The sequence below is a fragment of the Sus scrofa genome, chromosome 11 (genome assembly GCF_054392235.1).
Source record: "Sus scrofa isolate SSC_HxYL_T2T_F1_AM1 chromosome 11, Sscrofa_HxYL_maternal_Yorkshire_Landrace_v2.0, whole genome shotgun sequence".
NCBI lineage: Eukaryota > Metazoa > Chordata > Mammalia > Artiodactyla > Suidae > Sus > Sus scrofa.
This window is the reverse complement of record NC_139393.1, coordinates 23,653,448-23,681,219: the sequence shown is the minus strand read 5'-3', so window position 1 is coordinate 23,681,219 and position 27,772 is coordinate 23,653,448. Positions and strand designations below refer to the sequence as shown.

At 38.8% G+C, this 27,772-nt stretch overlaps 1 protein-coding gene across 6 annotated transcripts in view; it reads right to left on the bottom strand.

Annotated features, from left to right (window-relative positions):
• Window positions 1-10,326: 10,326 nt before the first annotated feature.
• CCDC122 (coiled-coil domain containing 122) overlaps window positions 10,327-27,772 on the bottom strand; it is a 54,252-nt gene continuing 36,806 nt past the window's right edge. For 4 of the 6 annotated variants that reach the window (XM_013980559.3, XM_013980558.3, XM_013980561.3 and 1 more), the window contains exon 6: window positions 25,100-26,534. In XM_013980559.3, the coding sequence (XP_013836013.2) occupies window positions 26,385-26,534 (150 nt within the window). In that variant the 3' untranslated portion in view covers window positions 25,100-26,384. Of the gene's footprint in view, window positions 11,013-25,099; window positions 26,535-27,772 lie in introns of those variants that run through there. The other 2 variants (XR_014819526.1, XR_014819525.1) reach the window with 2 other exon arrangements.

Sequence of the window (27,772 nt, the reverse complement as noted above, 5' to 3'; positions counted from 1 at the left end):
ACCTAAAGAACAGATTCCACTAGTTGAGTACCAGTTACGGATCATGCATTGCACTGAAAGTTTACATTATCCAGTTTTATTTTCATAATATCCCTATGGAGTAGACACTGTTTTCACAAGTGTACACATGGCAACGATGATGCTCAGAAAAGTTCAATACTGGACCCAGGGTCCTATGAATAAAGTTGGGACTGGGACCCCAAAGCCCACACCAGTGCCCCTTCTGATCTCAGCAACCAGCCCACATGCATCACACATCAGCTCTTTCTTGTGTCAAAGGACACAGTGAAGGGTTTGTTCATAAATGTATTCTACTGTTTGGAAAAAATTATGTTAGCGAACAGCCAGGTATAATCCAAATACAAACATAATTTCATTTATGCACAAGTGCAGTTCTGGCTTGAAATTGATTTTTAACCTACATTTTTTTAAAGAAGGAGCATCTGTGGAGTGTATGGGGGCGGGTGGGGGAGGAGAAATACAGCTGCCTCAGCAGCACTGAGGGAAAAGGAGCAAGTTAAATGCATTCTACACTCAAAACAAGATTAATAATCCTTAAGTACTTTTCTATTTAATAAATTGTGACAAGAGTTACTCAGTGTAGGTCCAGAAAAGGACAAAATGATTGGGCTTCTCGTAAGAAGTGCTTTTTTAAAATGGAGGTTGGATTTATATTATTGTAAAAACAAATAGATTTGGGGGTGAGGGGAATCAGTGGCATTAACTTGTAAAAAGTAGCAAACAGTGCCATCTACTGGGCTTTAATTTTCTCTTTGTTAGAGGTTTTGCAGAGGCTCCTAACAGTTGTGTATATTCAATGCATATACACAACATAAGACATTAAATAAGAAAAAAAACCTTTCTTACCTGTCATGAAGATTTCAAGATATTTTTAAATGGCTTTTTGTTCTTTATATATACCCCCAAGTCACTTTACTATTGGTATTAAAAGAAATATTCAATAAAAACAATAACATTGCCTACCCAGAAATCTATCTTGACACTAAAAAAAATTCTTTCTAGAAAGAAACTCAAATTACCCTAAATGAAAGCATGACCAAGTAAAACTCAAGAGAAACCCCCACGAGTTTGTGACATAACCCATCTCCTCTGCTCAGCCGACAACCCTCCAACATCAGTCTGATCCATCGAGAGGCTAACATATTTTCTTCTTTACAAAGAGGAGGAGGAAAAGAGAAATGCCTGCCAGCAAGGGGGCCAGGTCCTGTGTGGCAGGAACAGGGCTCATTCTGCACTGCCCACATGGAAAAAGGAAGTCCTCCTCCAGGACTCAGCCTGCCGGGTCTCCTGGCTTCTCTACCGGTCAGCAGACACCCAGCCTGTGGCAAGGTGGTTCACGACCCATGCCCTGGCAACCCCCAGCATGGTGTTTCTCGGACTGTGGTCCTTGAACCACCTGCATCAGAATCATCTGGGGAGCCTGTGAAAGACGCAGGTTTCTGGCCTGGACCTAAGATGTACTGAATCATAAACCTAGGGTCTGGCACCCAGATACCTTCCCTTAACAGGCTATACTTATGCACGTTGGATTTTGATAGCCACTGTCTAGAACCTTGGGATTCTTTACTCTGTAGACTCCAGGGTGCCTAAGATGACCCTGCAGGTGGGTAGGCCTCCAAAAGCCCATCCCAGGCCTTTCCTACAAGGTCTGTTCTGCAACACCGTGTGCCTGCACTTCAGTGCTGTCTGTGGCCTTTAAAAGTTGTACGTTTCTCAGCCATAAAAAAATCATGAGATAATGCCATTTGTAGCAACCTGGATGGACCTAGAGATTATCATATGAAGTGAAGTAAGTCAAAGGCAAAAATCATATATCCTTTACATGTGGCATCTAAAAAGAAATGATGCATATGAACTTATTTACAAAACAGAAATAGACTCACAGAAGACAAATTTACGTCTACCAAAGAGGAATAAATTGGGAATTGGGATTAACGGATACCTATTACCATATATAAAAAATAAACAACAAAAGCCTACTGTATAGCACAGGCAATATATTCAAATAGTATGTTCTAATAATCTATAATGGAAAAGACTGAAAAATAATAGACAGATAGGTGGAGGTATAAAACTGAATCAATTTGCTGTATACTTGAAACATTGTAAATCAACCAGACTTCAATTTAAAACATTGCTGAAGGCATACCAAAAAATAACAAAGGATAAAGCTTTCCAAAACACTGGTATACTTTAAATAAATACATAGGCGTTGGACATCGCTGGGTTCCATCTCAGTGATGCTGAGTGTGGGTAGTTCTGTGGGCCATGCCAATGCACAGCCAGTCTTGGTAAGTGGCAGCTCTGGGGAGACTCCAGGGCCATCCTAACAAAGACAGTCTTCAGGAAAACCATGGAGCCAACAGATAGCATCTGTTGGCTGTCTCCCGCTGCCTTTTGAGTGCCCCTCCTTCCTCTTGGCATCCCGCCTCTCCCTGTGCCCCCTCCCCCGAGTTACTCCCCATACTGGATCCCTCTCATTTATCCCATTCCTGATCAGTCTCATTCATAGCAGCTAACCTCTGCCAGAACATTAGCTTTTAATGAATTTAAGTGCCCACCAGGTGGCCTACAAAGTCTGGAAACATAAAATGTCACTTTGTCATATATCATAATATCAATAAATCATTTATTCTTTTTCCAACTACCTTCTCAGATTTGGTGCTCCTTGAGATAAAATGCCGATTGCTTTGGCCTGGTAAAGGCTGCTAGGAGTGATGGTGATAGGTGTGTGTGGTGCACACAGCCTGTGAATGGCATGTGGAGAGCCTTTTGTGGAAGCTGGCTCGCATGTGGTGTCCCCGCTTCAAGAGATGCTGGAACAGCTGAGGCCTCCCGAGTGTCAGCAAACCAGACCTGTCTCTGACTATCCCAAAGGACAACAGTGACACCAGAGAAAGGCATCTGCAGCCCCAGGACCAAGATCACCCTCCTGTCACTCATCTACAGCCACGTCAGCCATCAAGCCCAGCTTAGGTCTAAGCCCCCTCTGAAAGCTTCTCCCAGGGCAGCCCTGACCACAGTGAGCTCTCCTTTGTCTAAAATCACAGCACTTAACATCTGACCCACTCCATGGCAACTAGTCACTGACTGTGTTTAAATAGTTCTTACATTGTATTGAAGAAGAAGGGCATGAAAATGACTTGAAAGTGAACATGTGCAATAATAAGGAACATGAGAAGCTTCCCAATTCATCAGAAGTATGTTCATAGGAGGCAGGGGCCACGTCCTGTATTTATTTATATCTCCCACAGGATAATAAACAGTGGCTCATTGAATGTACCTTTTTCCTCTCCTACCTCTCCTCAGGGCTAACATCTGAATAGCAATGCTTGGAAAGCTCAAAAGCTCCTTTTTTTTTTTTTTTTTTTTTTTTTTGTCTTTTTTGGACCACACCTGCAGCATAGAAAGTTTCCCAGGCTAGGGTCTAATCGGACTGGCCTACACCACAGCCACAGCAATGCCAGATCCAAGCCTTGTCCGTGATCTGAGCCCCAGCTCACTGCAAGGCCAGATCTTTAACCCACTGAGTGAGGCCAAGGATGGAACCTGCGTCCTCATAGATGCTAGTTGGATTCGTTTCCACTGAGCCACAACAGGAACTCCCTCCAAAGCTCCTTTAATACAGGATTTGTTGATTCCTCTGCAGATTGGTGATTACAGTCAACAGAATAGGATATGTCTGAGATGACGACCCTCTGGACATCACAGTGGTGGAACTTTGCCTCAGCCTCTTGCCAGATCAAGTCCTTCTCCACCTGTTTTTTTTTTTTTTTTTTTTGTCTTTTGTTGTTGTTGCTGCTATTTCTTGGGCCGCTCCCGCGGCATATGGAGGTTCCCAGGCTAGGGGTCGAATCGGAGCTGTAGCCACCGGCCTACACCAGAGCCACAGCAACGCGGGATCCGAGCCGCATCTGCAACCTACACCACAGCTCACGGCAACGCCGGATCGTTAACCCACTGAGCAAGGGCAAGGACCAAACCCGCAACCTCATGGTTCCTAGTCGGATTCGTTAACCACTGCGCCACGACGGGAACTCCTCCACCTGTTAATCTTAGAAGCCTCCTGCTTCATTCCCTCAAGTTCTAATTGGCTCTCCAGCTTTTCCTTTTACACAGAATTGCTCCTGGGGCAACTGCATTGCTCTTTAAGCAGTTTTTGTCCTATTCCCCAGACTCTTCCATAGCCAAGAGATAGCTCCCCTTCTCACTTGTTGGGTGACTTTTTCCAGTGGGTCTCAACTTCAGCTACATATCAGAAACATTTGAATAACTTTGTAAAATGCTGACGCCCAAGCCTCTTAAGCAAGTCTGATTTAATTGGTTTGGAAGGGAGCCAAGGATTCAGCAGTTTTGAAAATCTCTCAGGTGATGTTAATATACAGTCAGCCTCGAGAACACTCGGCTCTGCTTGTGCTTGGCTAAGTAGTTCCTATTTTTCCTCTCACCTCAAAATTTAACTCAAAATTCCTGACTTAAGACTTAACTATCAAAAATTAACAAATGCAAATATTGAGATCTACAAAAGGTAGGCAGGCAGTCATATAGATTGTATACATCCAAATATCATGATATGAAACCCAAATTCTCAGATATTGTAAAGGTTTTAAGGCTGGAGATTCCCCAAATGCATTTCAGAACCACGTGGAGGCATGGAGGAGGTCTGATACAATAAGGCCTTGGGAACCTTCACCAATATTCTCTCTTCCCAAGCATTTCTCTCAATGTTGAATGCTGGCGAAACTGAGTTGACTTTCAGGAGAGGGCTGCCTGGAATGGAGTTTATAAACATGGTTCCCACCCAGACGTGCTGCCCAGTAGATTATGTTGTCAGCTCTCATATCTAACCTGGTTTACCGCCTACTCAATGCATCGTTTCCAGGATTTAGGTGTTAATTACCTTTGAGTACAATAGCATGGGATACTTCTCAGCCCATCACTATGTTTTGCATGGCACATTAGTGCCTAGGGGATATGTGAATGGCTAATAAATATATGTGTGCAATAGGTTTCACTAGAATAAAGTGATTCGCATTAGGACAAAATGCCCTCCTCCATCCATTTGAAATTGTTTTATTTAATTGTATTCCACACTATTGGATCCCTACTATTTCCGTCAGGAATCAATGGAGATGATGATGGCATAAAATGTGCATGTCTAGCATCTATTTTATCAGGAAAAATGAGCTAATCTGAAATACATGATTAGTTTGTAAAATGTGTTTTTGAACACGTTTAATGACTGGGAATTTATATCTGCCAATTTTGCTGAATAGACATTTATGGATGTATAGGGAACTTTGAGGACAACTGTAAATGAACACATAACCAATTGAGGGATGAGCTTTAGAAGAGCAATATGAACTACTGACCCGAAATTGTTATGAAACCATGCCATCCTTCCCAAAACAGAAGCTCACAGAATAGTGAGCTGAAAACAGTCATTTCAGTTTCTGTCCCACCTTCCTTTCACTTTGTTTCTTTTTTGAGAATTTTAGCAGATTTCTAGGCTTAGGGTTTGTTATTTTTCTTGGGATTCGTAGATGTGTAATTGAAAAAATGAAAAAGATTTGACAAGTCCGAAAGGTAGAGTGAGAGGCAGAGTAAATAAATGTGTGATTCCTGAGAGACCCCCAACCATGTTGCTTTTTTTTTTTTTAATAACCACAGACCCATTATGCAGGTTTATTTTCTCTGTTCTTTTTTTCCTCACTAAGCATGTCAAAGCTGACCCAGCAGCATTTAATAACTCTTTTGAGATAAAAGTGGAACCCAGTGACACAGTGGCATCACATACTTTTAAGTATGAGGTGCTGTCCTTTTAGAACGGTTATTAATATTGAGTAAATGCTAACTATCATGGAAATTAACAGAGGAGATCAATAGAAGAGCAAATTATCCAAACATGATGGCCCCCTGCTGCCACAACAAGGACAAGCTAACATCTAGAAAGCAGAAGATGAACAGAAGCCAACTTTGTGACAATTAGCAATTAACAGTGACTTCTGGATTCTGAGCTACTACTGATCCTCACCCGTTGACAAAAGAAGAAAGAGGGAGGATGAAGGGAGGGGGGAGGGGAAGGAGTCTCTTTCTTCACATTGTTCTATTATAGAAGACTGCTTTTAAATCTTAAATGATACGGCATAATGACTCTAGTTAATAATACTGTATACTCCTGAGAAACAAAAACCAAGCAGGAGGCATAACTCTCCCAGACTTCAAGAAATACTACAAAGCCACAGTCATCAAAACAGTGTGGTACTGGTATCAAAACAGACAGACAGACCAATGGAACAGAATAGAGAATCCGGAAATAAACCCTGACACCTATGGTCAACTAATCTTTGACAAGGGAGGCAAGAACATAAAATGGGAAAAGGAAAGTCTATTCAGCAAGCATTGCTGGGAAACCTGGACAGCTGCATGCAAAGCAATGAAACTAGAACACACCCTCACACCATGCACAAAAATAAACTCCAAATGGCTGAAAGACTTAAATATACGACAGGACACCATCAAACTCCTAGAAGAAAACATAGGCAAAACACTCTCTGACATCAACATCATGAATATTTTCTCAGGTCAGTCTCCCAAAGCAATAGAAATTAGAGCAAAAATAAACCCATGGGACCTCATCAAACTGAAAAGCTTTTGCACAGCAAAGGAAACCAAAAAGAAAACAAAAAGACAACTTACCGAATGGGAGAAAATAGTTTCAAATGATGCAACTGACAAGGGCTTAATCTCTAGAATATATAAACAACTTATACAACCCAACAGCAAAAAAACCAATCAATCAATGGAAAAATGGGCAAAAGACCTGAATAGACATTTCTCCAAAGAAGATATACAGATGGCCAACAAACACATGAAAAAATGCTCAACATTGCTGATTATAAGAGAAATGCAAATCAAAACTACCATGAGATACCACCTCACACCAGTCAGAATGGCCATCATTAATAAATCCACAAATAACAAGTGCTGGAGGGGCTGTGGAGAAAAGGGAACCCTCCAGCACTGCTGGTGGGAATGGAAACTGGTACAGCCACTATGGAGAACAGTTTGGAGATACCTTAGAAATCTATACATAGAACTTCCATATGACCCCGCAATCCCACTCTTGGGCATCTATCCAGACAAAACTCTACTTAAAAGAGACACATGCACCCGCATGTTCATTGCAGCACTGTTCACGATAGCTAAGACATGAAAACAACCCAAATGTCCATCGACAGATGATTGGATTCGGAAGAGGTGGTATATATACACAATGGAATACTACTCAGCCATAAAAAAGGGTGACATAATGCCATTTGCAGCAACATGGATGGAACTAGAGAATCTCATCCTGAGTGAAATGAGCCAGAAAGACAAAGGCAAATACCATATGATATCACTTATAACTGGAATCTAATATCCAGCACAAATGAACATCTCCTCAGAAAAGAAAATCATGGACTTGGAGAAGAGACTTGTGGTTGCCTGATGGGAGGGGGAGGGAGTGGGAGGGATCGGGAGCTTGGGCTTATCAGACACAACCTAGAATAGATTTACAAGGAGATCCTGCTGAATAGCATTGAGAACTATGTCTAGATACTCATGTTGCAACAGAAGAAAGGGTGGGGGAAAAAACTGTAATTGCAATGTATACATGTAAGGATAACCTGACCCCCTTGCTGTACAGTGGGAAAATAAAAAAATAATAATAATAATACTGTATACTTGAAATTTACCACGAAAAAGATTAAATATGGAAGGCAATGAAAAAAATCTTAAACGAGAAACCAGAAGGTACTATTCATCGGATGTCATGATTTACATGGTTTCAAATTGATTAGAGTAAATCAGTCCTTCGGCCTCCTACAGGATAATGGCAATTGACTTCTCCTCTTCAACCATTTCGAGAAAGTCCAAGGAAATGTACTGCAACAGGCAAAAACTTGGCCTACATTAACAGATGATTAGGGCCATGTGCCACACAATTCCAGGAACAACATTCTACAGGAGACTTACTCTTTTAGCAGTAAGTTTGTAGTCTGTCAAACCACAAACATAACTGTGCAAAAAATAATAATTAAATTTTCTAAAACTCACCTCAACTTCTGATCCTGGACTTCCCATCACTCCTGCTGGGAGAAAATTTTAATTTCCTTCTTCTCATGGAAGCGACCTCTGCACCCCCAAACTGTTTCGGGATTTTGCAAATTGCAACAGGTGGACATCAGGGAGGAGCTGGGTCAGAGTCCGCTCAGGAGGCTGCCTCCTGAAGTGAGAGGACCCCAGCAGAAGGAGCTGGGGTGGGGGTGGGGGGTGTGGGTGCACCCCCTGAGGGTGGGAACTGCAGGGGATAGTTAAGAGGTCACTGGGAAGGTATCCTACTAGAGAATGGTGCAGAGTAGAGTTCCCTGCCTGGGGGTGGGGGCGGGAGGATTTAAATCATCTGCGTGTATACACTTTGAGAGAGAGAGGAGAGAGAGACAGAAATAGCGAGAGAGGGAAAAGAGTCCACAATTGACAGAATACAAACAGCAAAACCAAGCAACCAAGCCTTCGCTCTTTCCCCTCGGCCCTCCTCCTTCAGGTTGGGGTGGGAAGGGGAGGGCGTGGTCCTGAGAGCTGGCGTTCAGAGGAAGAAGCAGCCTCCAAACAAAGGCAGTAGTCAGACCTCAGCTGAGGGAAAAGTCTTATTCTAAGCAGGAAAGTAGAGTCACATTTATGCTTACCTAAAGATGAGACTGTAGATACTGTTTGAAAATGACCAGGAATGCTATGGCATCTCTGAGATGTTGCCAAGTGGTAGGAAGGAGACACTGACCAGGACACAGCTGAAGACAGTGGTCTCCTGATGGTGTCCCACTGAATTCACACCTAGGGTCTCCTTCCCCGTTCTTTGTCCCTCCAGGCTGGCGGCCCTCTGAGGCTTCCAGGCCCACCTTCCTCCACTTCACAGCCAATGTCCAAAGCCGTTCTGCACTGGCCTCCTCTGCCTCCCAGGTTTATTTCCTGAAAGCTGTATCTGACTCCTGCTCCAGGACCTCCCTCCCTAGGGAAAGCCCTTCTCTTCCTCCTACCTTTTCCAAACTCTGCTTGTGCCTGCAAACGTATTCTTCCTTATGAACCCTCTGTAAGGAATGTAAGTTCTTCTATAGGCTTAGGTTTAGTTTTAGAAAAGCCAGAAAGGATTGGGATTATTTTTACTTTCCACATCTGAGGTAATAGAGCACAAAGCTGGCTATTGGCTTGAATATGGAAAAGAATAAGAGGAAAAAAATCAGGTGAGAGAAAATATAAATTACATATCAAAATATTATGCAGCTCCACGTAGATTTCGGGTGGGATTTGGTCATCTTTGATGTGACTGGATTTTACTGTTGGATGCAGAAGACAAACGTACTTAAGCGAATCTCAGTATGTTTTATACCTTGGTGCACCTGCTCCTTCCCTTCTGCGGCAGGTGGGCTGTGTAAGAGAAGCAGCGCAGCCTGGTGATGGAGAGCACCTGAGCCCAAAGCCGTGCTAAGCCATGATGTCACTACAGGACCATGCACAACCTACTTCACTGCTCTGTCCCAGTTTCTCCATATGCAAAATGGGAATGATGGTCATAACAGCATCTACCTCATAGGGAAGTTAGGAGAATAGAATTAATGCATATAAAATGCTTATGAGTGTATAAAAGACAGAGCAAGTACAACAAAGCTGCTTGCTGATGATAATTCGATTGTTCTCTTACAGTCGAGAATCTCCATGGGACAATAAATTTGCCACATGTGTAGCATTCCTTGGCTAAGAAAAGTCTTTCTTGAGATGTCCCCAGGACGAGGTCATTCTCTCAGGAGTTCCTTGTATTACTTTTTTACTTTCTTTTTTTCTTTTTTGGCCACCCTGTGGCAAATGGAGTTCCCAGGTGCCACAGTCACGACCTCAGCTGCAGCTGCAGGCAATTCCGGATCCTTAACCCACTATGCGGGGTGGGGGATCCAGCATGGTCCTGGTGCTCCCAAGTTGCCACTGATCTCATTGCGCCAAATCCAGAGCTCCCGTGTTACTTCTTCAGAGCACTTACCATCTCCATGGTTCAATAATTACCCTTGTAATAATTTAACATCTATCTTCCCTGCCCAGTTATGAGCTCAGTAACTAAGGTGACTCCCGAGATCCTTTACAATGCATACAACTTTCCAGGGTTTTCTCATTCAGAGCCATCTGGTATTATATTTGATCTGCTGCAGGTTTGGGGATTATAAGACATGCTCTAGCAGGTTTTGTTCAAGCTCTTGTTAAAATATTTTATTGTGCTTTTTTTTGAAGTATAGTTGATTTATAATATTGTGTTAGTTTCAGATATGCAGCAAAGTGATTCTGATACATATATTTTTCTGATTCTTTTCCATTATAGGTTATTACAGAATATTGAATATAAAGGCCTCGTGGCTTGTTCCAAAACTGTTAGTTTCCAGTTTAACTTAGATGAACGGGTTGGTTGCCTGAATACTGGTTGCAGAAAAGAGACTTACTGAATGATTACAGAGAATGCTGATATGTGCAGACTTCATGTTTTGAAAATCATTATGACGGAATTATTATAAATAAAAACACTCATAGAACACTAGATGAAGAAGCAAACCACAGCTATGGCTTCACAGCCAAAACAACCCAGCAGATAAACCAATGACGTAGATGCTCAGAGTTGGGCCTCCCTTTTTTCCCTCCCAACCCCACCCAGCCTCAGTCTCCGTCTATGTCATTCAAACATTCTCTTTTACTCTTTCCCCACAGTAATTAGACCTGCCTGCTGTGCAGTGTAGTTTGAAGTATCCAATTTATTCCTTTTCTTTTCATCCAAATCCCCGTCCATCATCCCAAAGGCAGCTCATGTTGTTCTTTCCTCTGAAAACTTGTGAAATATGTTGGTACTTCATTATACTTCCTCTTGCAGTGTTGTTGAACTGATTCATTTGTTTCCTGTCTTACTGGAAGCACAACTGGGTGTGAGATAAAGGAGAAAAAGGACCACATACTGCACTTTACATTCTGTTGCAGAGAGATGCAGTTAGTAGGTATACAGTTGCTGAATCCATGATCCCAGACCTTTGGAATATTTAATTAAATCAAGTTTCAAATTTGTGTGATGCCCTAGCAAATGCCTAGCATTTCTTAGGTGTTCAATGAATATTAGCATTCCACCTGTAATCTGAGATGCTGAATTTAGTTTTAAAATAAACCAACAAGCCATATTAACTACATCCCAAGTATGTTTTGAGGTCATCCCCCCTCCCCCCCATTTTTTTTTCAACTTCTCTGTATACCAGTATACCACCATTTCAAGAAGAGAGTCATTTTGGAGTTCCTGTCATGGCTCAGAGGTTAACAAACTCAACTAGGATCCATGAGGACTCGGGTTCGATCTCTGGCCTCGCTCAGGTTAAGGATCCGGCGTTGCTATGAGCTGTGCTGTAGACGGCAGATGGGGCTTGGATCTGGCCCCACTGCTGTGGCTGTGGTGTAAGCCAGCAGCTGTAGCTTCGATTAGACCCCCAGTCTGGGAACCTCCGAATGCTGCGGGTGCAGCCATAAAAAGCGAAAAATAAATAAATAAGAAGATAGCCATTTTAAATGATAAAACCCTGTGCTAAAAAATCCATAACTATTAGAAAGAAATGTTAAAAGGTAATGTACTGATTTATTTAATCCAATTTCCTTCCCATCTTTTGCTGAGCCTCCTAATTCTGGACAGCTGAATATTGCTAAATAAATGCTACAAAGCGGAACTTAGGAGGTTCACCACGGATTTCTTCTAACTACGGATTTACTCTAATTGGCATCATTTAGATCTTTAAAGACAGTCTTTTTTTTTTTTTCATAGCTTTATGTCAAGTCGCCCCATTTTTCATTTTCTTCAAATGTGCTAACGCTACAGCGTGGCCCTCAGCTGTTCTGCTTACCCTCTGTCTAACCAAGAACTCTTTTGATTTCCCACCTTCGTTAAGTTGTCCTTTTCCTTTAGTCATTCTCTTTTTTTTTCCCCATCATGTCTCAGGGGTGCTCCTTCTTCTCCGCCCTGGAGCCTGTCCCTCCTGGTCGTCCAGGATGCATTCCATGAATTAGCCTCCATTCTGTTATATCGTCAGTGTTGTCTTTCTCAAAACTCTGCAAGCATGGTTGGATTTCCCAGGCCTTAGGAAATCCTTCTCTTAACCCTTCCAGCTATCTTATAAATTAGCTTGGGTTTCTAGCCTTTCATTTGCTATCTCATTTTTCAAAAGTGCACTCAACATATTTGGCACATACTAGTTATATGACTTTAACTTCCCACTGCTTTAATAATTTCACTCGTAAATTGAGAATTTTATGAAATAATTAGTACTAATTTTATTAACAGTAGTCATATGTATCAAATATTTAATTCTAATCACTAAGAACTGTATATGCATTAGCTTATTTAACTCTACAACAACTCCATGAAGTTAATCATGTTATTATTCCCTTTCTACAGTTTTTAAAATTGAGACCTAACAAAATGTAAGAAACTTAGCTAAAGTCACACCACCACCAAGTGATAATTTGGAATAAATCCACTAAAATAGGTAGTATAACTCAAGTTCATAGAACTCTAAAATGAAAGCTCTTAACAACTGTTTTTATCCTTTCCTTATTCTTACTATAGGCAAAGGCTTCCTACATTGCCTTGGACAGAATATGAAGTCGTTAGATAGTCAGCCATCATCATCATCAGCGTGGTTGTCAGCAGCACTGTTACAAAAGGTTACATTCTAATTTGGCCCGCAGTCTTTTTTTGCATAGTCTTTTTTAGGGGAATTTTTAAAAATTAAGATTAGCAAGCTGGTTTCCACATTTTGTGATGTATACTTGTTCTCTACCAGTTCAATGATTTATTTTATTACTTTAATTAAAAGGATTAGGTTTCAGTTGATTTGTGGCTTTTTTTAGAACTTAAAATGTTATGCTCGTGCAAAGATCATTAAACTTTAAGGTCTTAACTCGGAAATTTTCCTTTTGGGTCATTAGCAGTATCTCATAGGTCTAATTTTTATTACGAAGCTGGCCTTCATTAAAGCTATTTAAACTTTTAAAGAATAGCTGATTTACAATGTTTTGCCAATTTCTGCTGTACAGCAAAGTGACCCATACATGTATATACATTCTTTTTCTCCTGTTATCTTCTATCATGGTCTATCCCAAAAGGCTAGATACAGTTCCCAGGGCTACACAGTAGAACCTCATTGCTTATCCACTCTAAATGTGATATTTTGTATTTACTAATCCTAAACTCCCAGTCCACTCCCTGCCCCATCCTTTGGCAACCACAAATCTGTTCTCCATGTCTGTGAATCTGTTTCTGCTCTGTAGATACGTTCTTCTGTGCCATATTTTAGATTCTACATAAAAGTGATATCATGTGGTATTTGCCTTTCTCCTTTTTTTTTTTTTTTTTTTTGTCTTTTTGTCTTTTTAGGGCTGCACCCAAGGCATGTGGAGTATGGAGGTTTCCAGGCTAGGGGTCCAGTTGGAGTGTAGCTGCTGGCCTACACCACAGCCACCGAAACTCGGGAACCATGTTGCATCTGTGACCTACACCACAGCTCATGGCAATGCTGGATCCTTAACCCACTGAGTGAGGCTGGGGATCGAACCCAAGTCCTCATGGATCCTAGTCAGTTTTGTTAACCACTGAGGCATGAAGGGAACTCCTATCTTTCTCTTTTGACTTACTTTGCTTAGTTTAAGAATCTCTAACTGCATCTAGGTAGCAGCAAATGGCATTATTTCATTCTTTTTAATGGCTAAGTAGTAGTACATTGTATATATGTACTACATCTTCTTAAGCCATTCATTAGTCAACAAACATCTAGGTTGCTTCCATGTCTTGGCTGTTGGGAATAATAGTGCTGCTAGGAACACAGGTCTTTGTGTAGCTTTTATCAATTTAGTTTTATCATGTATTTGCTAAAAGGAGTCAGTCTCTCTTTTTCTCTGAAAACCTTGTGATGTTAATTATACACTAGAAGAAAACATGGGCATATTCCTTTCTAAGTTAGGTACAGGGAAATTTTTCCTGTGACAAAATACAGAAGGAATAAATAAAAACATCGATAAATTTAACCACATAAAAACAAAACGTTTGCAAGGCAAAAAGTCCTACAAATAAAGTAAAAAGACAAATGACAAACTGGAATAAATATTTGCCACTTGTATCACAGACAAAAGATTATTCTAGTACCAAGATGGTTCAATTGATCAATGAAAATAGAGTCTAGAAATAAACCCTCCCATATGATTTGACCCTCCCTTGTCGAATCATATTTGACAAGTTTGTCAAGACCCTTCAATGAGGAGAGGAGAGTCTTTTCAACCAACGGTTCTGGAAAACTAAATATCCACATGCCAAAGAATGAAGGTGGACCCTTACCTTATATCTTTATCATACACAAAGTTAAATCACAATGGATCAAATACCTAAATGTAAGAACCAAAAAAATAAAACTCTTACAAAAAAACGTAAAAGGAAAAGCTTCATGACATTGGATTTGGCAAGAAAAATTTGGATATGATGCCAAAAGCACAGTCAAAAAGAAAGAATAAGTAAATTGAATTTTATAAAAATTAAACATTTTCTGCCCAGCAAAGAATGCAATCAAGAAAGTGAAAGGCGTTTCTGCTGTGGTGCAGGGGTAACAAATCCAACTAGGAACCATAAGGTTGTGGGTTCGATCCCTGGCCTCGCTCAGTGGGTTAAGGATCCGGCGATGCTGTGAGCTGTGGTATAGGTAGCAGACGAGGCTTGGATCTGGCATTGCTGTGGCTGTGGCTGGCCAGTGGCTATAGCTCCGATTGGACCCCTAGTCTGGGGACTTCCACACGCCATGGGTGTGGCCCTAAAAAGCACTAAATAAATAAATAATAAAAAGAAAGTGAAAGAAACCCATGGAGTGGGAAAAATATTTGTAAATAATATATCTGATAAAGGATTAATAAATAAAGAACTATAACTCAACAATAATAAAACAACCCAATTAGAAAACAAAGGACTTGAATAGACATTTTTCCAAGGAATATATACTAGTGGTTAATAAGCCCGTGAAATGATGCTCTAGATCACTAGTCATTAGGGAAATGTGGCTCAAAAGCAAAGCAAGATACCACTCTATATCCATAAGGATGGTTATTATAAAAGTAAGTGTTGGCAAAGATGCTGAGAAATTGGAACACTTGTGCATTGCCGTTATGCCAACATAATTCTCGGGTTTGGGGAGTGAGTTCAACACGAGTGATCAATGTGGTATGACTACCATAGAAGCCCTTGTAAAAAGGTTGCATTGATAGAAAACTGAGTCCAGGTATGAGATGAAACAGGCCTCTTCTACAAGTGGCTGATAAGAATATACCTTGTGTCATTTTCTGTTCTGCAACTATCATAGGATAATATCAAGGCAGAGTATATACAGAGGGATGTGACCAGGATGGTGGAGGGACAGGAACTTATGTCACATGACTTGTTATAGAAGAACTAGTAATACGGAACTCAAGAGAAAACAGTTTTTAGGCTGGATATGGGCTACATATTCTCAGCTCTTTGAAACAGTTCATAGTCATGTTTTCAAAAACATGATTAGGGAGTTATCCTTGTGGCTGAGGAAACGAATCTGACTAGTATTCATGAGGACACAGGTTCAATTCCTGGCCTCGCTCAGTGGGTTAAGGATCTGGCATTGCTTGGAGCTGTGGTGGAGGCTGCAGATGCAGCTTGGATCTGGCGTGGCTGTGGCGTAGGCCAGCGGCTATAGCTCTGATTAGACACCTAGCCTAGGAATTGCATATGCCAAGGGTGTGGCCTTAAAAAGCCAAAAAAACAAAAACAAAAACAAAAACAAACCCATAATTAGAATGTATCACTCATAATATTTTGCAATCTACTTTTTCTCTTAATGCATTCAATGAATTTATATTTTCCTAATATGATTATCAATAAGCTATTTTTTCTCATTATTTAATATGTTTGGCCTTTCATTTTTTATTCACTCTTTGCCCACCATATTAAATAGTGCTGCCTTTTAAATTCAGATTCAAAGGATTTTGATATTGTTTGAACTTATTCACCTAAATTTTGATATATTAGCAATTACAATAGTTAATATCACAGAATACAAATTCTCCTTTTGGTATTTAGGATGTTAAACCATGTTACTATGTTTGTTTATCAGCTACTTAGTGCTCTTCCATATTTCTCAAATAATCTTGGTTTAAGCATCTGTAATTATACTAAACTATATCTGAAATTAAAGCATCTGGGATACATCCTAATGAAAGCTCAAAACTCCCTTTGTACAAGAAAATTAGCACTCTCAAGGGCCTAATAAGTATGGTTAAGGATACTTCTGATGCCAAAACTCTGAACAGCATCCAAAACCCCTGTGCTAATGGAACACTGTCATTCTGGGGAAAAGAGCAAAGAGTATTTGATAATGACTAAAAGAGAGGCTATTTCCAGTTGTGTAAAGAATAATATAATAGACACAGAAAGCTGGTTTCCTGAAAATGATTATGCTACAGATGTAATTAGGGATGATACTGTGTCATTGGGAAAAATTATATTAAAATTATACTTAAAATCCATGATTATGCATAACCCATATAGAAACAATAAAAACAAAGTGAAATTGCCCCAGATTATCCTGTATAGGCATTAAATTATGATTAATGTACAATATTCTATTCAGAGAAATTTTATGGTTTTCATTTTTAATAAAGATTTTCTTTCCATGTCCATACAGTCCCTCTTTAGTTTTATTTTCATGAAGATTATTAAAGCTTTCTTTTTTAAAAGATAGAACATTTTACATACTTTGTAAATATATAAAACTCATTTTTTAAAAGCGAGGTTCATACGATTTATATTTTTTTATTAAAGTATAGTTGATTTACAATGTGCCAATTTCTGCTGTACAGCAGAGTGACTCAGGTGTATATAGGATCTAATTCTCTGTGCTATACAGTAGGACCTTGTTGTTTATCCATTTTAAATGTAATGGTTTGCATCTACTAACCCCAAACTCCCTGTCCATCCGGCTTTCTCTCTCCTCCCTCTTGGCAACCACAAGTCCGTTCTCTGTATCAGTGAGTCTGTTTCTGTTTTACACAGGTTCATCTGTGCCATATTTTAGATTCCACATTTAAGTGATATCATATGGTATTTGTCTTTCTATTTCTGACTTACTTCACTTAGTAGGATAATCTCCAGTGGCATCCGTGTTGCTGAAAATGGCATTATTTCATTCTTATGGCTGAGTAGTATTCCATTTTTCAATTGGGTTGTTTGTTTTCTTGTTGAGTTGTAGAAGTTGTTTGTATATTTTGGAGATTAAGCCCTTGTCGATTGCTTCATTGGCAAATATTTTCTCCCATTCTGCTAGATTGTCTTTTTAGTTTTTTATGGTTTCCTTTGCTGTGCAAAAACTTGAAAGTTTGATTAGGTCCTATCTATTTATTTTTGTTTTTATCTCTATTGCCTTAGGAGATTGACCCAAGAAAACATTTGTACAATTTATGTCAGAAAATGTTTTGCCTATGTTCTCTTCTAGGAGTTTTATGGCATTATGTCTTATGTTTACATCTTTAAGCCATTTTGAGTTTATTTTTGTGTATGATGTGAAAGCGTGTTCTAATTTCACTGATTTACACGCAGCTGTCCAACTTTCCCAGCCCCGCTTGCTGAAGAGACCGCCTTTTTCTCACTTTATATTCTTGCCTCCTTTGTCAAAGATTAATTGACTGTAGGTGTCTGGGTTTATTTCTGGGGTCTCTGTTTTGTTCCATTAATCTGTATGTCTGTTTTTGTATCAATACCATACTTTTGATTGCTGTAACTTTGTAATACTGTCTGAGGTCTAGGAGACTTATGCCTCCTGTTTCATTTTTTCCCCCTCATGACTGCTTTGGCAATTCTGGGTCATTTATGGTTCCATATAAATTTCTGGATTATTTGTTCCAGTTCTGTGAAAAATGTCATGGGTAATTTGATAGGTATCACATTAAATCTGTAGATTGCTTTGGGTAGTTTGGCGATTTTAAACAAACTATTTATAATTAAAGAACACGAAAGCATATTTCTTGTGGCTTAAGCATGTTTACTTTCATTAGTTACCTAAAAGTTTCATTTTCTAGAAAAGCATCTTTAAAAAGCTTTGGTCTTTATAGATATTCACACGTTTTGGTTTAAAATCATAAAAGTAAATTTTGGAAGTAATTTTCATGTTCTTTTAATTATCTGTTATTTGATACTATCTTATTTCAATCAAATAATTCCATACAAGACTATCCATACTTAAGCCCAATATTTAAAAGCTTAAAGTTACATTAACCTATTTTTAAAAAGGAACTGTATATAAACTCTCTAAATTATAATCCAGTATTTATTGTGATTCAGAAATCACGATACAGATTGCTTAGTACTCCTAAGCTATGTCCTTACAGAGAAACTGAGGCATTTAAAATGTAGTTCAGCTTTATAGCAGCTGTAACCATTGAACTTGGTTCTAAAAGCTCAGTTACAATTGCTTCCTGAATGTAGGAGAGAGAACTTGGAGGCAAAGGAAATAATATGTGAAAATACACACCTACAGAAGAGTTAGAATTTTGTTTTGGCTGGAGTAAAGGGTTTATTGTTAAATTGAACAGGAAAAAAAGTGGACAAGTTCGTGAACAAGCAGGTTGGGACAGATTTTTAAGTGTTTACTGTTTATTTCCTGAAATGGATTTTGTTCCTCTGGAAAGTTTTTCTTTTTTCTTTTTTAGAAGAGGCATTATATGCTCGGTTTTTCTCAAAGAAGACAACTCAAGCAATAGTATCAACAATGAGATTAGGCTAGGAGAGACCAAAGACAGAGATGTTCAGAGATACTGGAACAAGAATAATGGTTATCTTACTGATTCATTCAGCATACACCAGAGCACCTATTATGCATGCCAGGTTTCTGCTAGCTGTGGGAAACACAAAAGAGAATAAAATAGAAACTTTCAGAGTCTGATGAGTGGAAACAACCATGAGAACTTAATAACTGCTTCTCAGCCCACCTCAATGTCACCTCTTCTTTAAAACTCTCCCGCCTTCGTTTGGAATTAATTGCACCTTATTTTGTCTTTCTACACGGCCTGGTTTATGCTTCTATTACAGGACGTTTCATGTTGTATTTGAACCTATTATATACACGTCTCTCTTGCCAGCTAAATTGATCTCCTGGATGGAAAGAATCATGCCATATTTATTTTTGCAGTTACTTAACACAGAGAAGGTAGAACATGAAATGTGCTTCCTAACCATCAGCTGTTTGAGGCTCTAACACATACCAGTCACTTTCTTTTTGAGATATGTCACAAAATGAAAGCCGATATTCAAATTTTGTTTCTATTGCTGGGCCCTACTTCCATAAGTGTATGGTATTTTGCAGAGCTTTAAATAATTCATGTATCCAGCTTGAAGTTTTGAGGACTCGCAACATTAATGCTTACAAGTGTTTGGAGGCCAAGAGCAAAAATCTTATATTTACTTTAGCCTAGGTTAAAACTGTTTTTGCAATACCAATAATTGCTTTTTATAATTATTATAATAATTCTATATTTATTTCTAATTTTAATTGGTAAGTTTATATTTTTCAATGTTGCTAAAGTAAAAAAAAAAATCACAAAGATACTATAAAATACTCTGAGCGATGAACACTTTTAAACTGACTGTAAATTTTCTGAAACCTTGATGACAGATGCTATGACCTTGACTGTTTACAATGTTCTATCTTCCAGATCTACATTTCTTTGTAATGTTCTGAGTTAATTACTTTTGAACGGCAACAAACTATTAGTCTAGTGTTCTTGAGATGTAGGTGGAATAATGAATGATCAGAAGGGAGAATTGCTAGTTTAAAAAAATGGAAAATATGGGAAAGGATGGTTTGAAAGAACTAGGATGATTATACGAGGCAATAGGATCTGGGGATGTGCACACATGATTTATCTCTGTCCCAGTCTTTGTCATTTAGTTGGAAAGGGAGCAGCCATAATGTTTTCCCTAAATATCATTTTTTCTGGTTGCATGAGTCTTTAATAACCCTTCCTAAAAATCACGTGACCTTGATGCAATTGAAAAAATGTTCAATTAAAAATTGGTTAAATTCAGAATCAAGATTTATTTAATAGATTATACATAGCAACACAGTAGTTCCTAAGAACACATATCAAAAAAGATGAATACAAAATGATGATTGATTTATTACATTTGAAGGCTAATAATGTACTTTTATTGCTGTACTAAATACATGGAATAAAGTTTGTGCCTTTTGGCTTGCTTTTTCAACTTAAAGCAAATAAATAATATCAAAATTCTACTAAATGGGACAGTGATTAGATTTTAAAGGTGCTAAGTTTCCTGCCTTTTTTTTTTTTTTTTTTTCTTTTTTCTGTTGCTACTGCTGCTGCTGGAAGCAGAATCGATCTGGAATGAGGATCAGGAGTAGAGTAATAGTCATCTCTTGAAAATAGAGATTTCAATGTGTAATTATTTTCACAAGGTGACTTGGTTTGGGATTCCCAGAGGCAGACTCTCAGCAAGTGATTTATTAGTGAAGTCCTCTCAGGAGAAATTGGTATGGGATGCAAGACTGGGAAGAAGAAAGAAGCCAAGAAGCAAGGCTATAATATCTGCAAAGTCCTTTTGAAGGTAGGAAACCTCCCATAGGCAGGCTTAGGTAAGAGCTAGTGCAGGTAAAAGCATGGCTCACTTGGGAGAGGGGTGCTCAAATAGGATAAAAAAAGATCTAAGGATCTGGGCAGAGCACCGACTGCATCTGCCACAGAGTGTTTCTGAGAAAGTTTATCTCTGTGATGCAGTTCAAAGTAAGGATTGAGGCTCTTGCATAAGGCAGTTATAAATGAAGAGACTGTTTTCAATGTTTGCAATCTAAATTTAGGCTAGTGAATTAAACTTTGGAGTTAACAACAGAAATGAGAACTGGGATTCTGAAGATGATACAACTGGGGCTGTGCAGGGACTGAGAAAAGGAAAGCTCTGGAGGAGGAAGTGGTATTTTTGATGGAAAGAAATGAAAGAAAAATGAGAGAATTACCCTAATTATTAGGGGGAAAGAAGTGAACAGAAAATGAGAGAATTACACTAATTATTAGGAAACTGTGCCTATGTAAATTATATGGACAGATTAATTGAGATTGAAAGGCTTAGAAGATGAATAATCTAAATTAGAGAAAGATTAGAAAAAGAACGGACTCTTCTGAAAATTGAGTGCTTTATACAAATTTGTATGAACCACAAAATAATATCAACATTATATAACTTTCCAGCAAAGTCAGTATTACATCCAAAGGACCGAGGTGTTCTCAAAGGCTTTACTCTATGAAAGACAGACATTTGACAGTGGCTGTACAGCCTCTGTGGAAAAAGTGGATGAGGAGAAAATTGTGTGATATTTTCAGCCAAGTAGATGTGCTGACATCTGGCTGGATAACTGGGCATGAAGTAGTTACTACAAGTCATTGAAGACAAACGACTCAAGCCAACAGCAGGATTGCTGGGGTTTTTTGTTTGTTTGTTTGTTTTTGGGTTTTGTTTCTTTCATCCATGTCAAATGCAAAGAAGCACTATGGAATGAAGAAGAAACTTGAAAGCACTTTGAGGAAGCTTCTCCAATGCAAGCATGGGGATTATAAATTTCTATTCTATGTAAAATAATGTCATCAGGGATAATAAGTAATAGATGAGGCAGACAGGATGTCTTGACTTAAACATTTCGGACAAAACATATTTGAAAATGTATCTTTAGACTAGCAGTGTATTATCATTGCCTCTGAATTACCCTGTGCTAGGTGACTGAGCAATACTTGCAAGTATCTGTAATTTAAGTGTTTTATCCCAATTCTGACATGACTGTTATGCCAGGAAGCTTTTTGGGTAAGAAGCCCTTTAAAACTATTAATAACAAAATTCTGGTTTTGCTTTTGTAATACATCTCATTAATTAAGAGATTGAAGTTTCATTACTTCATGTCTGCCTTTACTGGGTTATATAAACAATAGCTCCGTCATGACTAAATCACAGGCTATTTTTATTTTTCTAAAGATCTAGAGCTCACAGCCATCATTTAAACAGAACATTATAGAAGAGAAAAAGCAATTTGGAGCATCCCATTCTTAGCTATGCATTGAATAAATCTATTCTACTATTAGTATCTGTTTCAATTTATTTTTCCTTGTTTCGGTCATAGTTCAGTAACATTCAGGAAAAAGTGCTAGATGGTAGCTAATGTGATATAGAAGCCCATTACTTATACTGCCAAATTTATCAGAAAAATAGAAACAAAAAAAACACCTTCCCTTACAAAGGCACTATAAATCCAAATAAATAAATATGGCAGAGATGATTTTTGACAGGCATAAAATTTTTGGCTTCTGATCATTAGCTTTACTAAACATTAGCTTAGTCAATGAAAAAAATTATCATATTTAAAATATGAGCAACTAATAAATCAGTCTTTAGTTGAAAAACCACAAGTTCTTCTGAAGCTCCTGACTGTCCCCACCAAAAACATAGTCTTGAATCTCCACAGTATTGCCTTAGTGATTTTTATGGATGAACAAGGGATTCCATGTTCAACATATGATGATTTAGTCACTTTGATGATTAATTGCAATCACTCGTGTGAACTTTACAAGGTTCTAAAACAACTGTTATAAGCGGAATTTCACTGTCCTTAGCCAAAATGTTTTATAACACGGATTTTTATACACTATTATCTACATTATTTGAGGGTTTTTTTATTTGTTTTTGCTTTTTAGGGCCACACCCCAGGCCTATGGAAGTTCCCAGGCTAGGGGCCTAATTGGGGCTGGTGGCATTTGGCAGCCTGCACCAGTGCCACAGCCATATGGGACCCTTAACCCACTGAGCAAGGCCAAGGATTGAACCTGCGTACTCATGGATACTAGTTGGGTTACCGCTGGGCCACAATGGGAACTCCATTGAGGGCTTTTTTTAAAAAAAAAATTTTTTTTTAAAGCAGTGGTTGGTTTACAAGAAAACTGAATGTTGTAGAGGTTTCCCACATACTCCCGGTCCCCACGCATGCACAGCCTCCCTATTTATCAACACCACTCACCGGAATAGTACACTTTTTCAAACCAAGGATGAACCTTCATTGACACATCATCATCTCCCAAAGTCCACAGTCTACCTTAAGAGTCAGTCACCCTTGGTGTTGTACATCCTACGTATTTGGACAAATGGACAGTGACATATATCCATCACTATTGCATCCCACAGAATATTTTTACTGCCCTAAAAAAAAAAAAAATCCTCTGTGCTGTCCATTCATTTCTTTCCCAACCACTGCCATTTCCCCGCTGCCCCCGCCCACACCCCAGGCAACCCTGTCAACTGCTGATCTTTTTACTGTCTCCAGAGTTTTTCCTTTTCCAGAATGTTCTATAGTTGGAATTATATAATATATAGTCTTTTAAGATTGGCTTCTTTCACTTAGTAACATACATTGAACTTTACTCATATCTTTACATGGCTTAAGAACTCATTTATTTTTCAGCGCTAAATAATATCCCATCCTCTCTGTATGTACCAGAGTTTATTTATCCATTCAACTACGTGAAAGGCATCTTGGTTGCTTCCAAGTTTTGGCCATTATGAAAAAAGCTGCTATAATCATCATCTTCTGGTGTGGACATCAGTTTTCTACTCCTTTGGATAAACGCCAAGGAGTGTGATGGCAGGACCAAGTGTTAAAGAGTACGCTTAGTTTTATAAGAAACTACCAAATTGTCTTCTAAAATGGTTCTACCATTTTGTATTCTCACCAGCAATTAATGAAGGGGTTCCTGTTGCTCCACATCCTTACCAGACTTTGGTGCTGTGAGTGTTCCACATTTTAGCCATTCTAATAGGTGTGTAGTGGTATCTCCTTGTTTTAATTCTCATTCAGGTGGAGCATCTGTTCACATGCTTATTTGCCATCTCCGTATCTTCTTTAGCGAGGTATCTGTTAAGGTCTTTGGCCCACTATTTAATCTGGTTATTTGTTTTCTTACTGTTGAGTTTTAAGAGTTTCTTTTTTATTTTGAATAACAGTTCTTTATTGAATGTGTCTTTTGCAAATTTTTCTCTCAGCATATGGTTTGTCTTACCATTCTCTTGACTGTGTCTATCACAGAGCAGAAGTTTTTGATTTTAATAAAATCCAGTTTATCAATTATCTTTTTTTTTTTTTTGTCCTTTTGTCTTTTCTAGGACTGCTCCCACACCATATGGAGGTTCCCAGGCCAGGGGTCTAATTGGAGCTATAGACACCGGCTTATGCCACAGCCACAGCAACTCGGAATCCGAGGCACGTCTGTCATCTACACCACAGCTCATGGCAACACTGGATCCTTAACCCATTGAGCAAGGTCAGGGATCGAACCCCCAACCTCATGGTTCCTAGTCGGGAACTTCTCAATCATATCTTTCATGGATTTTGCCTTCGCTATTGAATCCAAAAGAACATCACCATACTGATGGTTATCCAGGCTTTCTCCCATGTTATCTTCTAGCAGTTTTATAACTTAGCATTTTATAATTAGGTCTGTGATATACTAACTCTAACCCTAATCCTAACCCTAAAAAAAGCAGCATGGAAGTTCCTGTCATGGCGCAGCGGAAACAAACCCGATTAGGAACCATGAGGTTGTGGGTTCGATCCCTGGCTTTGCTCAGTGGGTTAAGGATCCAGCGTTGCTGTGAGCTGTGGTGTAGGTCACAGACACGGCTTGGATCCCACATTGCTGTAGCTGTGGTGTAGGCTGGAGGCTGTAGCTATGATTAGGCCCCTAGCCTGGGAACCTCCAAATGCCGTGGGTACAGCCCTAAAAAGGCAGCAAGAAAAAAAAACTAGTCCTACTTTGACTATATTACAGCATAGACCATTTGAAGTGTTAGCCACAGTAAGCCAGGCACATTCATAACAGGACTACAAATGTTAGGCATAACAAGATTATTAATACCAGATTTTATATCAGTTACATTTTTATTGAATCTTATGCATCTAGAAAGGTGAGGAGAAAATGGACTTGATACACCTTTTTGATGTTATTGCTTTGAATCCATTAAATCCTAAAAGCAAATATTTTTTAAAAATGTACCTTCAATAATTAATATTTTGTTACTACTTCTAAAAACTTGACTCAATGGAGTCACAAAAAGGAGCACTTTTATTCTAAAAGGGACAAGTTAAATTTTGATTTGTTGCTGTGGACACAGGATATTATTTTCAAGGAGAAAAAAAATACATGTTAGTCTACACTGGTTAACATTCTTTTAAGAGCTTGTATGTTTGCCTTACATGATGTTATAATTTCAATTTAGTTATAGTAACAAAGAAATTACAGACAAAAAAGCAAACAAAAAATTGTATACATTGCAACACTCTAAAAATATGCTATCTAACAACAAAGAATAAAATTATTGCTACCTATGAATAGAAAACTGAGTAAAATATCTGAACCCTTGAACACATTACAATATTATTATAAATGTAAATATTAATGGATTGCTTTGAAGCCCGCAGTAAAAAAAAGAAAAAGTAGGCTCTCGTGAAAAGTTTGAAACAGGTAACAATTTAAAATAACAATTTAAATCACTATAAATTCAAGTGCTTCTTTTCTTCTAAATTTTTACTTCATGTGATAGTGAAGGAGACATGTTTATAAACAGGCATTCATGACTACAGTTCATTTTTTTTTTGTCTTTTTGCTATTTCTTTGGGCTGCTCCCGTGGCATATGGAGGTTCCCAGGCTAGGGGTCGAATCGGAGCTGTAGCCACTGGCCTATGCCAGAGCCACAGCAACACGGGATCCGAGCCTCATCTGCAACCTACACCACAACTCACGGCAACACCGGATCGTTAACCCACTGAGCAAGTGCAGGGACCGAACCCGCACCCTCATGGTTCCTAGTCGGATTCGTTAACCACTGTGCCACGACGGGAACTCCTGACTACAGTTCATCTTATACACTTCAAATATTCATACTATTCATACCAGACTATTCCTTTGTGAGTATTCCTACTGTTTATCCACTGGGAAGATATAGGGTTGGAAGGCACTTTAACAGATGGCTTATTCAAAAAAAAAAAAAAAAAAGAAAAAAGAAGAATATATCTCTGTCATCTCTGTCATTAAGACAGCCCTCTTGATAGTGGATGCTAGTTGTTAAGAATCATAGGGTTTTCTCACCTTTCCATCCCACAATTTTTGTGGCATAGTCTGTGCTCTAGATTGCCCTATGGCCATGTTAATCTTTGGTTCCAATGCATTTTCTCAGTTCAGCTGCCGTTTTTTCCAGCTGCTGAATGTTCCATTGCCAATGTCTTCTGTTTGACTGAAGCTTGTTCACCTGACAGTGCAAACGCTTAAGAATTGCCTCATATCTCTTATGTTGTACCTATTAAAAGAAGAGTACATGTCAACGGGGCTTGAGAAGGAAAAACAGTAAATAGCCATAAAGGATATTTTGACTACTCTAAAGAGGAAAGCGCTTGATTAAAAATTACTCACAGTAAATAATAATGATAACAAAAATAAACAGCAATTATAACTATTTTTTCAACACTTATTACATGTTAGATACTGTGATGAGAACTTTTTACATATAATTAAATTCTCATAACACCTTATTGATATAAATATTATCTCCATTTTTGTATGAACTGAAGATCAAAGAGTTTAAGTAATGCAATCGAGATTTCACACCTAGCAAGTGATGGTATTTGAGCGTTGCACCAAGGGACGCATCTGTGATGGAGGGCCTTCTACTCATCAAAGCAGTTTCCAGTTCAGAGAGATGGTTTCATTTCCTGTATGCGGCGGTTCACTGATCTAAAAGATCTAGGACATCATGTAGGCCTTTTCCCTGCCATTCAGTAGATCAGTGTTTATGCTGAACCAGACAAGGCCACAACAGAAGGCGAGGAAACACAGTGCAAGGTGCAAGGGTTTGGTGTCAGGCCACAAGAAAGTAAAAAAGTCAAAATCCTTGCTGTTAGTGTCGGGTACACAAGGACAGCCAATCTTTTCTTTCAACGGTTTTAATGAGATACAATTCACATATCACACAATACATTCTTTAAAGTATTCAATGGTTTTTAGTATATGCAGAGATGTGCATCCGTCATCACCACGATCAATTTTAGAACATTCTCTTTACCCCCGAAAGAAACCTAGTACCCGTAAGCAGTGACTCCTTGTTTCCATCTGGCCATGCTTAGCACCAGGCAACCACTAATCTACTTTCTCTTTATACATATTTGCTTATTCTGGACATTTTATGTAAATGGGATTATACAACATGTGGTCTTTTGCAACTGGCTTCTTTCAATTATCATAATGTTTTTATGGGTTATCCATGTTTTAGCATGCATCAGCACTTCATTTCTTTTTATGGCTGAGTAATATTCCATTTTATTTATCCAATTCATCAGCTGATGGACATTTGGGTTGTCTTCACTTTTGGCTGCTATGTACATTCATGGACATTTTATGTAGATGTATATTTTCATATCTCTGGGTAAATACCTAGGAATGCAATTCTGGGTCATACAGTAACTCTCTGTTCAACCACTGGAGGAAGTGCCAGAGTGTTTTCCAAAGTGACCACACCATTTTTACATTCCCGTGGTCAAT